At 37.7% G+C, this 14,146-nt stretch overlaps 1 protein-coding gene across 1 annotated transcript; it reads left to right on the top strand.

The window, feature by feature from the left end:
* The first annotated feature begins 671 nt into the window (after positions 1-671).
* LOC140947946 (serine/threonine-protein kinase 16-like) lies at positions 672-13,617 on the top strand. Its single transcript, XM_073397172.1, has 10 exons — positions 672-851; positions 1,355-1,404; positions 3,181-3,216; positions 4,100-4,225; positions 6,953-7,102; positions 8,290-8,378; positions 8,750-8,806; positions 9,403-9,497; positions 10,698-10,764; positions 11,780-13,617. Exons 1-10 carry the CDS (start codon positions 764-766, stop codon positions 11,943-11,945), a joined length of 924 nt encoding a protein of 307 aa, XP_073253273.1. The 5' UTR covers positions 672-763; the 3' UTR covers positions 11,946-13,617.
* The last annotated feature ends 529 nt before the right edge of the window (positions 13,618-14,146 follow it).

Genomic DNA, 14,146 nt, shown 5'->3' with positions numbered 1-14,146 from the left:
TTAGTAGCAAATCAGATTAATCCAGGGGCGGATCCAGGATTTTTTTTAGGAGGGGGTGCACTCGTCTCTTGTTCTACTTCAACACCAATAAACCACATACTTTTTTTTTTGCAGAATACCAGTTGTATTAGAAAACCACAGGTCATCTCGGGGGGGGTGCGCACCCCCTGCACCCTCCCCCTAGATCCGCCCCTGTAATCGAGCAGGCTATACCCTGTTTATAATTAGGACAATCGCACGAATTGTACGCAAACTGTGCCCTGTTTTAACAGGACAGAGTCCACAGACTCGCACGAAATTATATACCCTGTTTTATGACGGAGAGGTGAAAAAACCATACGCTGTCCAGCGGCACATCCTCGTGAAGGCCATATGAAGGAGTTGCCCAGTCCCTGTACGGCGTTTTCCCAGTCCCTCTCGGTCAATTCGTTTCGGTGACGACCGGAAATGCGTCTGCTGTTCGCAGGCTACCCATGCTCGGGGGGGTCCTAATTAGCTTCATTCTCTTGGGAAGCCTGTAATATCCCGGGGAAATAACCAGAAGAAATAAAAAAAGACAAAGGTTATGCAAAGTTTTGGGGAGGCAATGTGTGTTACTGGGGAGATGTGAAAATGTAGATGTAGTGGCCTGGGTATCCTGTGCTTTGTCGGGAACTAGGAATTCGAAGAGAGAGAACTGGCGCCTATAGAAATATAGGAATTTAGGAAGCCAAGATAAGAAGCCGCAGATGAAATGTAAATACGCTAAAGAGCGGAAATATATATGGGTCACAAATGTTCATCGTTTTTCAGACCATCTGTGACTGTAAATGGGAAAAAATACAGAGTGGTTAAAGATCTCGGAGAGGGAGGTAAGCTCTTTCACAGTCTTCGTCCATGACATGACATGTCGATCGATCTGTCATGATCATGTGGTGGCTTAAAATATTTTTGCCTTTGTGATCCCTTTACCTCATTAATTGTTGTTTTTCTTTTGCCTTGAAAATCCCGGTGAATCTCTACAACTAGTTGAAGCTAGTTGTTTTTATCAAAATTCAACAGAAAGGAGTAAAATTATTAAAAAGAGAATGCACGAAACTTAGTCTGAAATTGAGCTCAAATTATGTAACATGCAGTTGTTGTTGATCTTCTCATTGGAGGAAGCTTTGGATAGTTAAGAAGTAGAGACGAAGAAAAAAAATACTTTTAATTATTTGTGTATGCTATGAAAATTCTTTTGTACGGTCGCTATGCTCTCTATGTTAGTTAACTGACTCGACTGCTGATATTTGAACAGTATTGAAGTCAGTCACCAAGAATTAATTCCCAACTTGTATTATCTTATTAATAAAATTTATAAAATATTTTGTTTTAGCTTTTTCTTATGTTAACCTTGTCTACCGTGGAAAAGAATGGTTTGCCTTAGTAAGTATGTTCGTCACGTTAAAACTACTGCAAAATTATAGAAGGTAATTGGGCAGAAATTTGCATGGTTGCAAAAATTATATATCATGCATAATTTTTTTTATTAAGTTTCTCAATATTATAGTTGGAACATTTTATTATCAGACTGTATATTTCATTACTAAACAGAATAGGGGTGTTTTAATAGTGAAGAAAAAACAATTGCTCAACTGCTGTTGGACATTAAACCGAAAAGCCGCTAATTTTTAACAGCACAAACCAAAAAACTTGTATCAAAAACTGAAAAAAAATAATGATAATAATAATAATAACAATAATAATAATAATAATCAACAACAAAGAAAGCCCAGTTACCCCCTTTCATATGTACAGGCTGTATATGTACAGGTAGTCCTTTCAGCACATCAAAACATGACTTTATGCATAACGTACTGGTGGGTTAACTGATCTTACAAGGCTTTTAACGGTGCAAAGTTTGCACTTGGTATTTTAAATTAACTTTTTTGTTCTCTCTTTCAAATTTTTTTCCTGCCCAAATTTAATTATAAGAAAAATATGAGTGTAATGCAACCCCTGTTAGTAATGCATCAGTCAATTCGAGGCCGAGCTGCTGACAGTTATATGTTGTGAATATGTTATAAATATGAAAGGATGTTCTTCAAATAATATCAACAGAAATTTGATTCACTAATCAAACAACGTTGATTCACGTCAATAACTCCTGAGTTTCGCTATGTAATTCTGGCTTGATAAGCAATGAAGAAATGCATGCATAAAATTGAGAACATGCCTTTACAACCCCCTGTCCTTGACAGATAAGCCAATCTGCTTTTTTTCCAGTGATATCCTCTGTGTAGTTGTATTCTGATAGGAAAGGGCGTGCATGTCAAAAACTCAGGAATAGGCCCAGGGTTGGCAAAATTTGCAAATGCCCCACCCCTGGGACTGATGAGGCTGGCAAATGCCCTTTAGTATCCCGGGGCGGGGTGGGGAGTGGGGGGGGGGGGGCGGGACGGTGCTGGGCAGCTGGAATCGACTGATGCTTAATGTCTGTGAATCAGCATTGATATCCTTGTTCTGGGCCCTAACGGACTCCACAAATTACATTTACCAGAAATGTGTTTGGAATTTCCCTTTAACCTGAGTGGAAAATTGATAATGGCTTTTGACTGGCCAATCATGGCACATACTCAGAATTGAACTAGGATTTTGGCACTGTTTCACAAAGGGAAGTATAGTTCCATCTGTAGCACAGGCTAGTGAAAGATAGACCTTACAATTACTGTTGCTCATAACATTCAGGTGGACAGTCATCAACCATTTCTTTGTCCTTCTCAAAACCCCAGACATGGAGTTCAAAAATTCATTGAACTTGTTGTGACATTTTTAATTGCCAAAGTCCCTTAAACCTTTTTGAGCTGCAAATTGTATATTAGAGTAGAATTACTTGTTTTGCAAAACCTCACAATTAATTAGCTCATTAGTTATATAAAGGGTCAGTAATTAAGAAACAAAGGGAAAAGAAGCTAAGACAGAACCACCACCACCACCCTGTTTGTAATGTGACTGACAAACTCTTCAACAAATATTGACCACTCTTAACTTGGTAATTTACCAACTTGTCTTTTCCTTTATTTTTAAGCTCTCACAAGTGACCATTCAAAGGTTAATAATTATATCATATTTAGGCAAATATGTGCTCAACAAAACTTTATATAATCATAAGTTACCCGAGTGCATTTAATTCGACTAAACATTTGCTCTTTTTTTGTTTAGAAAAGAATGCGTTTACAACTCCCTGAGCAAGAAGAGGTACATACTGTACATATTATGTTGATGAATCTTACATGCAATCTTTCAGTTCTAAAAAGTCAAGATAGCAGTACGATCGACCAAATTAGCCACCAGCATTTTATTATAACTTTCCTCTCTTTTTGCAGAACCCAAGCACAAGCTAACTTACATGCTACACATATTATTTTCAATTGATGAATCTTGCATGTAATCTTTCAGTTCTAAAAAGCCAAGATAGTGACCAAATTAGCCACCAGCATTTTACTATTTTTCACATATCTTTCTGTAGAACCCAAGCACGAGCTAACCTACATGTGCCCTGGCTATATCCCTCTGCTTATAAGCTCATCAACATGGAAACAATAATATTATCTTTCCCCTGCCAAACCCATCCAAAACCCCTTGACACAGCATGTACACACTTGCCTAAATTGTTGTTATTTGGGGCTTATTAACTAGAATTTTATAGTATTTTAGGTGTAAGCTGTAGGATTACAGTTTACATATAATAAATTATTCTGACAGTACTCTCCATTTTGTGCATGATTGAAGCTCTTTAGACAATTAGTGAGAAACTGTGATAGTAATAAACAAAATAACAAATATTACAAAATTATCATTTAAAAAGGCTGTATTTCACTGATTCAAGTCCATCACTGCAGCTGATTCAACTCAATGCACTGGTGTATAAAATTAACACACACTGAATAGAACAATTATTTTGATAATTTAATATTCAAATTGATACATGGCTATTAGGCTTGGGGGAATTTAAACAAAAGAAATGTATTGTTCATTTCTGAGCCTCAAGATGTCATTTCTTTTGTTTTAAATTTATTCCCCCAAGCCTGCCAAGTATGAATTTTAATTCATTGATATGGTCTATTTATTTTTGTTTTAGGCATTTGAACGTGAGATTGAAGCCCACAGAGCAGTTGATCACCCAAGCGTCCTGGCCTTACATGATGTGGATGTGGTTTCCAAGGGAACATTTAAAGAAGCTCGCATGCTTGTCACTTACTATAAGGTAAACTTAGAGGCCTTGCAATAGTCAGCTTTCAACATATAATTTCTTTTAAAGACTTTCAGATACTGGTTTATCTCCTTGTATTTAATGTTATGGGTCAAAATTAAATCAAGGTTAAATTTTTTTAACCTGGGTTAATTCTCAGTTTCCTTTGTCTCCTGGCCCTAATTATTCATGAATTAAGGCTAGGAGACAAAGAAAACTGAGAATCAATCTAGGTTAAAAAATTTTAACCCAACGTAATTTTGACCTTTAACATATACATTAGTGCCTGCTGCATTTGAGCACTTGCAGTGATTTTGATGTCAGCCAAAAGGAGTTAAGGTCCCTATGGAATTTGGGATTGCTTAATTGAGGGGTGATGAGAGGCGGGGGCTGGGTGCATTGGCCCCAGTCGCACTTGGCCCCACCAGCCGGGTGTTAAAAAAACTGGTTAGATCGAGCATGCTTGCTGTGTCTAAGATCATGTCTTAGTTCAGATGTGATGATCCACATTAATGGAAAGTGACTTCAAGCTGTTGACCTTGTCTCCTTCATCCTTCTGATCTCATATTTAGTTAATTTGAAGGGATGTAAAAAGAATGCACACTGTTTGGAAAGATGTGAAGTTCTTCCAGTAGTGTTGTCCACCTCTGCATCTCTTATCGCTTCACTTATCACACTTCCGGTGCACGTATCTGTATATTCTCTCATACACAAAGCTCATATTCAAATGACCAATAGTGACAGCCAGTGGCTCCTTTGTATGCTGATGACTGTCTGAGCTTTCTGATATAATGTAGACTCATATACATTGTGCAGTTGAACCTTGATTATCCAGACTCGTTGGGACTTGAGTAAATAGTCTGGATAATCGAGAGGCTGGATAATCGAAAATATGAATATTAATGAGACAATAATGTAAAGGGATGTACGGAATAATGTAAAGGGATGTATAGGGAATAAAGAAAACAAATTTTATTGTGAATTGGTTCCTACTCGAATTTATGTACATACTGCAAGTATTTATGTATTTCTAATCCTTTGCTCATCTCAACGCTGTTGGTGAATTTCAGGATCTTCTCTTTGTTTTTGCATATAACTGAAATCTGCTGCTTGCTGATGTTAAACTTGAGGGCTAAATTTGTTCCTTTTTCGCCTTTCTCCAAATGTGAAATAATTGTTTGCTTATCCTTTATCAAGAGAACAGACTGCTTTCATTGCATAGACATGGCTGCAATTTGAGTTTGCGATTGATTGATCTTGTGTTTACATAACCAATATGCGGAATCAAGCATGGCATTCCCTTAGCAACATAACAATATAAATTTGAGCCAATCAGAATTCAGCTGAATGCATCAGAGTAATTGTTCATCTTGTGCCGCTAACACTTTTTCAAAGTGAAACAGATTAATGTTTTTAAACACACGTTTGGAAGGATTGATGAACTTTTAATCATTTCAATTTTTCAAGATCACATCTTATTAATATTCATAATCATGAAAAAAATGAGACCAGGGAAACAAGTCCGGATATTGGAGGTCTGGAAAATTTAGGTTCGACTGTACTGCAGTTGTCCTCTCTTCTGCAACATTGCACTACACACACTTTCCAAGGCTGTGCTCTAAGAAAAATTGAAGGGGGCCCGCTGCTTTAGACTGAACCTGAACCTGTGAAATCAAGGGTGCTCAGCATAGGATCTTTATGAGTTAACTACGTACAGTAGTACACCATGTAAGAATCCCTAGTTGCTTAAGAGTGATTGTCTACAAGTCTGACATGTCACAGTATTAATCTTCCCTCGGTTAGTAGCATCTGTGAACTGCACCAATATCCTTGTTGGCTCCCTAGCTACGGACTCAACAAATTACCAGAAATTTATGCATTTTGAATTTCCCTTTAACCTGATTGGCAAATTAACAATGACATCTTTAACAGGCCAATCATGGCACTAAGGGGCTCTTGCAGAATTGATCCAACCCTGGGCCCAGTTGTTTGAAGGCTGATTAGTGCTAACCTAGGATTAAATTTTAACCCGGGTTTCTTTCTCTTTTGCTCTAAAACATTTTCCCAGATAATTTTCTCTCTTCTTTTTCTGCATCCAATCATCAACTTGTTGACAAGAAGAATTAAACTAAATTTACTCTTTAAGCTTTCAACAACCCAGCCTTGGTTAGTAGCGTATGGGAAGTAAGTCCAATATCCTTGTTCTGAGCTCCCAGTGGGCTTAACAGATAATTACCAGAAATGCATTTTGAATTTCCCTTCAAGAGGGTTGACAAATCAATGGCATTTTAAAAACCCTTCAAGTCCCAAGAGTGACTGACCAATATCAATATTCTCCTCACAATATCAATACATAATCAAGAGAAAAGGTTAGGAGAATCAATAAAATGATCACCTAAGGGAAAATGCTTTGATCTTTGAACAAATTCTCTCAACTAATTCGGTAAGGAAATGTATGGAGTTCAGTTTGGAGGATCATTCTGTATGTGGATATTGAGGCTTAAAGGGTTTAACAGGCCAATCATCCTAAAGAATCCTAGTACACAGCAGGTGGAGGCCTAGAACCAGGATTTCAGCACTTTTTCGCAGATAGATTTAATGAGAAGTTTAGTTCTGTCTGTGGTGCAGGGTAGTGTCTACTTCTGTAACTACCCATTATTTTGTCACAGTAATAACTTTTCTTCAACTGGCGTTTATCATTCTTGCCAACATATTATTTTTGTTACAATCAATTTATTTTAGGATGGAACAGTTCAAGACTTGATTGAACGAACAGCAAGAGAAGGTGGCCACATCCCAGAGTTAGATATCCTTCATATGTTCAAGTCACTATGTGATGCAATACTAGCATTTCATAGTTTAGATCCTCCACTAGCTCATAGAGATATCAAGGTATGCATTGTAAACCTGGATTATTCAAATTTTTATCTTTGCTGTATCAAGCACAGTTTGTATATGTTACAGGTCAAAATTAAATTCACAGGCTAAAATTTTTTAACCTTGGTTGATTCTCAATTTACTTTGTCTCCTACAGATGTAGCCCATATTATTCATGAATTAGGGCTAGGAGAGAAAGGAAATCGAGAATCAATGGTTTAAAAAAATTAACTTGAATTTAATTTTGACAAGTAATATAATGTGATAACATATTTTAGTAAAATCCAACTAGTGGTCTATTATTATAGGCTGCATTCTGATTGGCTGAGCTACTACTAGGCTATATGTTATAGCCTACTAGTAGCAAAAAGCACTGGCTTTGAAAACCAAGACAATGCGTTTTGCTAGCTAAAGTTGTTTTGTCTCGATATTTTTGACCAACTTGTTGGATTTTACTAAAACAATTATTCCTCTCGCCCTCATGGCCTCTAAGTCAATTAGCCCATTCGGGCTCAAGGAATAATTGTTAATTACTCAATGGGTGCTTTTTCTGTAACTAAAGCTACATGTACTACTAAGGCCAATTAAGTATAAATTAATAATAAGAATTGCAGACCAGTTTTTCAGAGTAGCAAAAAGTTTAGAAAGTAAAGATAAAGTCCAAAAAAAATGGTAGAATGGCTGGAGTTTTTTTTTCTTCTTCTTTTTTTAACTGCAATAAGTGCGTAACTTCTTTTTTCTTTGGTAGTCATATCTTTTCTAATCTTGTCTGTAGCCAAAACATTTTAATCACAGAATGAAAAGTTTCAAAACTCTCTTCTGTCTCTCCTATGTCTTTCATGGGAACAGCTTTGTTCCTGCATTTGTCAAGGCAGGCAAGGTTTCTTTTGATCCCTTATTTGATAACCTTGAGACTTTTAAAATTATTTTCTAGGGAAAAGTCTGAAAAAAAAATCCTGTATGACCCCACTTTGCCTATAGGAAGAATGACTGTATGAAGACTTACAGTTTTTGGTTGCAACTTGTGAGTTCCAGACAGTTGAGACAATACGAACCAGTGCAAGTGGGCAAAAGGTCAATCGGATCTCATAGTGAAGAGGCCTTACCCGTATATATTGTGGCATGTTTTCCCCTAGAATTATTTGCATAGTATTGATACGTTCTTGTTATGAATATTGTCTTCTTTCTGTTTACTTTGGAAGCCTCATAATTTATTGATTGACGCTGATAATTCTGTGGTATTGATGGATCTTGGTAGTGTGTCACAAGCCCGGTGCACCATAACATCTAGGTAAACGATTTTTCTTCTTCTGATAGTAGGCAGTTGTAAAGATTTGTGTTGAACAAAATAATTTTCTTCAATTGACACAAATTCTTTAGTTTTTATGTAGGCAAAGTACATGTAATCTAAAATGCTGTCATAATTTCCCATCTAAGCCCCTTGTTTCACTCACTAGTTCTTTTTCTAAAGGCAAAAAAAGAACAAAAGTATAGCAGATTCACTACTCACAAAAGTTTCCCTTTTGATTTTAATACCTTGCTGTTGAACTAAGCAAAAGATCACCAGCAACGGTTTACGGTCATCTCGCCACCAACGAATTAGAAACAGAATTCCATACTCCTTGAAAACACAGCTTCGACTTTATGTATTTTTTCTCGTAGAAGAGAAGCTCTTGCACTTCAAGAGAAATGTGCTCAAGAATGCACGGCAGCTTACAGGTTGGTCTTTTTTTAGGTTGTTTGTTGGAATGTTCTATTCACTGTAGAACCTGACCAACTGCAAAAAAAAAGTTTACTGTAAGCCATGTTGACATTCGACAGTCACTAGCTAAGCTGCCAGTTTTTCAGGTCAGAATAGACCGGCTCTTTAGCTTGTATGTTTTATTTTCCCAATGTCCATGTAAGTCATGTGATAATTAATACTCTAGAGAACTGTTTCAACTGTTTCATTCAAATTTCGTCTCATTCCTTTGCATATATGTACGCGTAATTTGTGAAAAGACAAAGGGGCCCTTTATTTGGAAAAAAGAAAACAACAACTTAAGAGGCGTAGTCTTCACAGACTATATGCTCATAACTTCTACGCAAAGCCTGGAAAAGATTCAACTGTTCCTTGGTCGTTGTAAAGACCGCTTCATGATACAAGCCTGCTCCTTTACTGTTTTTCTCTTACCAGGGCACTGGTTATCTGACCCCATGCTTACATGCCATGCCTTCCATGACTCTCCTCTCCTACAAAGCCGTAAAATCCAACCTTAAATTGCAGTACTTCATGTGATTTACTTGAACAGTATCAAATAACTACTGTCTTGTAGAGCTCCAGAGCTTTTTGAAGTGCCATCACACTGTGAAATTGATGAGAGAAGTGATGTGTGGTCACTAGGTTGCACTCTGTACGCCATGGCTTATGGTGAGTCACATTTTTTCAAGACTTCACATTCCGTTTCAGTTTACTCAAAAAAGCGTCTCCTTGAATAATCTGGCCGACTTCCATCAACAGTGCAGCACATATTGATCTAGTCATTTTTTTACAGTACTGATACATGTATAGAAAACTATTGTAATTAAAGATTATGTTCAGAATCAAGTTTATTACCAGTGAGCAAAGAAACTCGTGACCGATAGCCCGGGACTAGTGCATTTTGCTATCGGGCTAGTGATTTTCGTTCTTAACTTGCCCGACTACAGAAGGATTGTAATCAATCCCGCTAATCAAAAAGGGTTTTGGGGCTAGTTGAAATGACTTTTGGGCTAGTACATGCTAACTACAGCTTGCCCGAATGGCGGGCTGTAAAACTGACTTTCTTTACACCCTGATTAATATTAGTAGTTAGTTCTCAGTTACATATTATTTACTAAATGTGTTAAAAACCCATCTGCTATCTGTAAAAAGTTAAGTACATTTAGGGAATCTCCACAGAAAAGCTCAAGGGAGCTTGCCGAGATCCCTGGCCAGTGTAATTAATTTTAAGATGTATAGCAGAGTTATTACTTGTTACTCTAAATGTTATGGTAAATCAAACTTGATACAATAAAATTTCCTTGTTACAGTTGAATATGAAAAAGGGGAGATACACCTCTTTAGGTTACTTTTGTTATGTCCTCCGCCTTATGCAGTTCAGTATCGTTTTGAGAAAAGAAAGAAAAATAATTAAAAGACCTAAGTTGTACTGTTATTCGCAAATGGGAAGTTTTATACAGTCAAATTCCTTTTTTTAGCAGAGACTGTAGGGACCTTGAGTTAGTGTCCTCATTAGCGAGAGTCCGTAATAGCGGGAGTTTATTTCAGTCAAATGTCTGTAAATTATTTTTGCTTGGGATTTATCTGCTGTCCGTATTATCGGAGTGTCCGTTATAGCGGGGTTAAACCGCAAGGCGAATGTTGACTGTACAGGTATATTGCCCTAACACGCTCATCGTGTGTGTAACTTATGGAAATATCCCATTACACTGTAAGTGGTATTAAATTATTGAAAGAAGCAAGCATCAATTTCGAAAGTATTTAGACGACTGTCCGTGTTTGTCGGTTGCTCTTTGCAAATTAGCGAGAAGTTTGAGTCTTATCAAACTGGTGTAACTGAGATGAATTTTTTTTTATATCATGTGCTAGGTCAAAGCCCTTGTGATGGCTCAGCGCTTTCAGCAAACAGCGGAAATATTCACATACCAGATGACAGGTAGGTAAAAAAAAGCTTGACTTCAGTAAAGGATTTACGGTCATTTCGCCTACGAGTCATCTGGCCAAAGTCCTGTTCGCTAACGTGTCAAGTCGTTTCGCTAATGTGTTAGTTGAGTTCCCTTACTTCTTTCGCCTGATCTCTGACTCTGATCTGATCTCTGATCTCTGACTCTTGATATACAAATGTCTGTCATACTTTTTCGTGACATGGCTGAAAGAACGAGGCATATACATATGCAGCGCTCGTTTCGTTTCTTAAACGAGATGACAAAAGACCTTGACGAACGGGACGTTAGCGAAACGACTTGTATGCGAAACGACCGGCTTCAGTAAAGTGGACTTGTCAAGTGAATGCATAGAGAACACCGTTTCTGGTGCCTGTTAAATCACAGGGGGCCCAAGATTTTTCCGGATTCACACCCGGTCTCAGGTCTATTTCGCTCATGGTATCCGGATTCGCAGGCGTTTACACTCACCAGTGAAAAAGGTAAAATTCATTCGATGTACAGTTATACCGATTGCATTCCGGATTGAAAATCTCCAGACTCCGTGACGTTTTATTTCGGATTCACTCATCTGCGTGAAAACGGCAAGAACCTTGTGACAAAGTGTTCGAGATCTAGATTTGTCTCGATCCCCGCCCCCCCCCCACCCACCGCCAGAAAAAAAATCCTGTAGTTTCAACGTAGCCTAAGAAGTAGACTGCAAAACAGTTAGCTGTTTAGCAGTCTACTTAAGAAGAAATTCGAGAATTCAGTTTCGAAAGTCACTCGTTTCTAAAAGCAGCTAGATCTCAAAAAAAAAAAAAATTAAAGTGAATTATCAGCTGTCACCACCATTGAAAGTCTCCAGTAGTGATGTCATGGAGCCTTTCCATATGACGTCTCTTCCGCCATGTTGTCCCAAAACAATAAAATGGGCCGTGTTGGCTGCTCGCCCCTGGATTGAAAACAGTCTGTAGATAGAGCCTAGATAGTGACTAAGTATTACTGCTTTTTTGGAACTGTTTTCAGTGGTTATTCAATGGAGCTGAATGGCTTGATCATGAGTATGCTTAAAGTGGATCCTCAGGAAAGGCCAACCCTGGAAACCATCATGCGAAGGTTAAACAACTTGGCACCCTCATCGTCAATCCTTCAGTATGATACTGCTGCAGGGAACCCCTCCATACAATTGTAATAGGCCAAATTACGGTTATATGCTAAGTAACCTTGCCTTTGCGTGGAACTGAGGCTGAAGATGGCATTGTTTTGATAAGCACCTCAGTGTCATTCATGTGTACAACAGCAAGATTTACATTTGAAATGAATGGTTTTTATTAAAACGAGGTCAACTCCAGCCTCGCTTCCACTTAAAAGGCCAGGATACGCGGTACACAACTGTAAAGTGGTCTATTGATATAGTTACCGTTGATGATCGTTTTGCTTCAAATAGAACGAGCGCTGTTATAGTGACTTGATGCAAGTGTGTTTAAGAGCCCCAGACTGTCAGCAATGTCTTGTTTTTCCTAAAAATACGTGCAAACCTCAAAGTTTGATTACCTCTTATAACCTCTGATGAAAGGGCGTTATATGAGATGCAGTTAACTTTGAAATCTTTTTGCGATAGCAATTTCGCAGTTTCTCAGATATTGTTTGCGACGAGCTGCACAAGTTAACCATAGTTCTTAGATTTGTTTTTAAGGTGACGTAGAAAAAAATGTAACAGTGACGCCACAAAGATTCGCCCAATAGCTTGTAGCTCTTATATCCGAGCCCCTCTTACAAACAACGACCAAAACGTATCATTTTGATTGGACGCTTGAGAGTTTTGCCCATAGTTAGTTCCAGTGAAATAGCCAGCAGACTGCAAGTAACATGAATGTTGACGGGGTTGCAAAATAAAGGAGCCGCGGATACAAGCCTGCTTTAAAGTAAAAGCGAAGGCTAAAAAATATCCTCAGAATATACTGAAAGTATTAGTGAGCTACAAAATTTATTTTACATAGATAACGCTAACTTCGAAACTATACAAATGTACGATTTATGCTAAATTTGATATTCATTTGAGACAAAAACATTCAGCAAAAAAAAAAAAAAAATTCACCTCTTGTGAAATTTTGTACTTGTTTCAAGTTTTCTCGGAACTCGGAATGGCCTATTGACAATGAACTTGGACCGCATCGTGGCTATTATAAATATCGAAATTCAAAATAGCGACCGATTTGTTTGAATCAAGTATGTTGTTTTCCCTGATTTCGGTAATGTTCTGAGAAAACTAAAAAATAATTTTTATCTTTGCACCAAGTCTGTTTGACGTAAAGAAAATATAAGATGCAGTCCATAGACAGGGCATAGATTGTCAAATCGAATTATATCATTTAATTGGTGAGGTCTAGAACTCTTTTGAAGATTTCCATTATTTTTAAAACCCGAATGAACTTTTTTCTCTCTCGTGTTTTAAAACTATGCTGTGGAAAATGTCCATTATGAACTTATCAGAATTATTCCTGTAAATACGTTTATCTTATAAAGAGGGGGTGAATAGGCGAACGGATCGGTGGATTTGAAAATATTTTTGTCCGGATTTCGGATTCAAAGCGAGATTTTAACGGATTTGCGGATTCTGCAATTGCAGCGGATTGCGGATTCATCCATTTTTTAGGGCCCGGATTTTGGACTTTGCGTGTAGTAAAAGTATTTTTGCCCAGATTTCGGATTCAGGCGAAATTTTAACGGCGGATTTGGTTAATAAATCATGACGGATCGGCGGATTTGCATACCCCTATTCACCCCCCTCTTTAAAGGTACCAAGTCTCAGTAGACTCCGATTATATTAAATTACTACAAAATAAAGTTTTATTGAAATGTCATTTTGTCTTATTGGTTTGTTTGCTCACTTAGAAGCTAGCATAATTTTCCTCTAATTTGAGAACTCTTTTAAAAAGAGGATCGAGGGATTTGTTCTGTCCATCAAACGACTATTTATAGAAAAGGGGCTGTGGTTCCACATCCTCTCAAAGGGGTGTGGGGAGTCAAGAATTTCTGATTGAGGGTGGGTAGGGGAGGCAGTCATTTAAAATTGTGTAGACTGTTGCAGCTGTTAAAGTTCGCTCCACTCTTATTGCAGGCCCATTGATGTGTAACGATTTTTAAGAAAACCCGAGGATAACGTTCATCACAAATATGAACGAATTGAATGTGACTCGCGATAATTATTTGTGGGGAAATTAAAGCCCAAGTGGACTTTTATCGATGGTCCAACGGTTGAAATCGCGTCCAGCTAAATATTTTGTGCTTGTTTTTGGCTGAAATTTCTGGTATCAGGTTTAATTGATTTAATGCGTTTGCCAAATAAATTTTAGAGGAATTGTTTGAGCAGATGTCCTTGTTTTGAGTATT

This window comes from Porites lutea, chromosome 9 (genome assembly GCF_958299795.1).
Source record: "Porites lutea chromosome 9, jaPorLute2.1, whole genome shotgun sequence".
Taxonomy (NCBI): Eukaryota; Metazoa; Cnidaria; class Anthozoa; order Scleractinia; family Poritidae; genus Porites; species Porites lutea.
This window is presented reverse-complemented; position numbering and strand designations above follow the sequence as displayed.

What these genes read in the sequence shown, in the direction of transcription:
- LOC140947946 (XM_073397172.1), top strand. Translation starts at nt 764, where the DNA reads ATGGGTCACAAATGTTCATCGTTTTTCAGACCATCTGTGACTGTAAAT. An exon ending in TAAAGATCTCGGAGAGGGAG is followed by an intron (nt 852 to 1,354) that starts GTAAGCTCTTTC and finishes ATTTTGTTTTAG; the next exon opens with CTTTTTCTTATGTTAACCTT. An exon ending in TGCTTGTCACTTACTATAAG is followed by an intron (nt 4,226 to 6,952) that starts GTAAACTTAGAG and finishes AATTTATTTTAG; the next exon opens with GATGGAACAGTTCAAGACTT.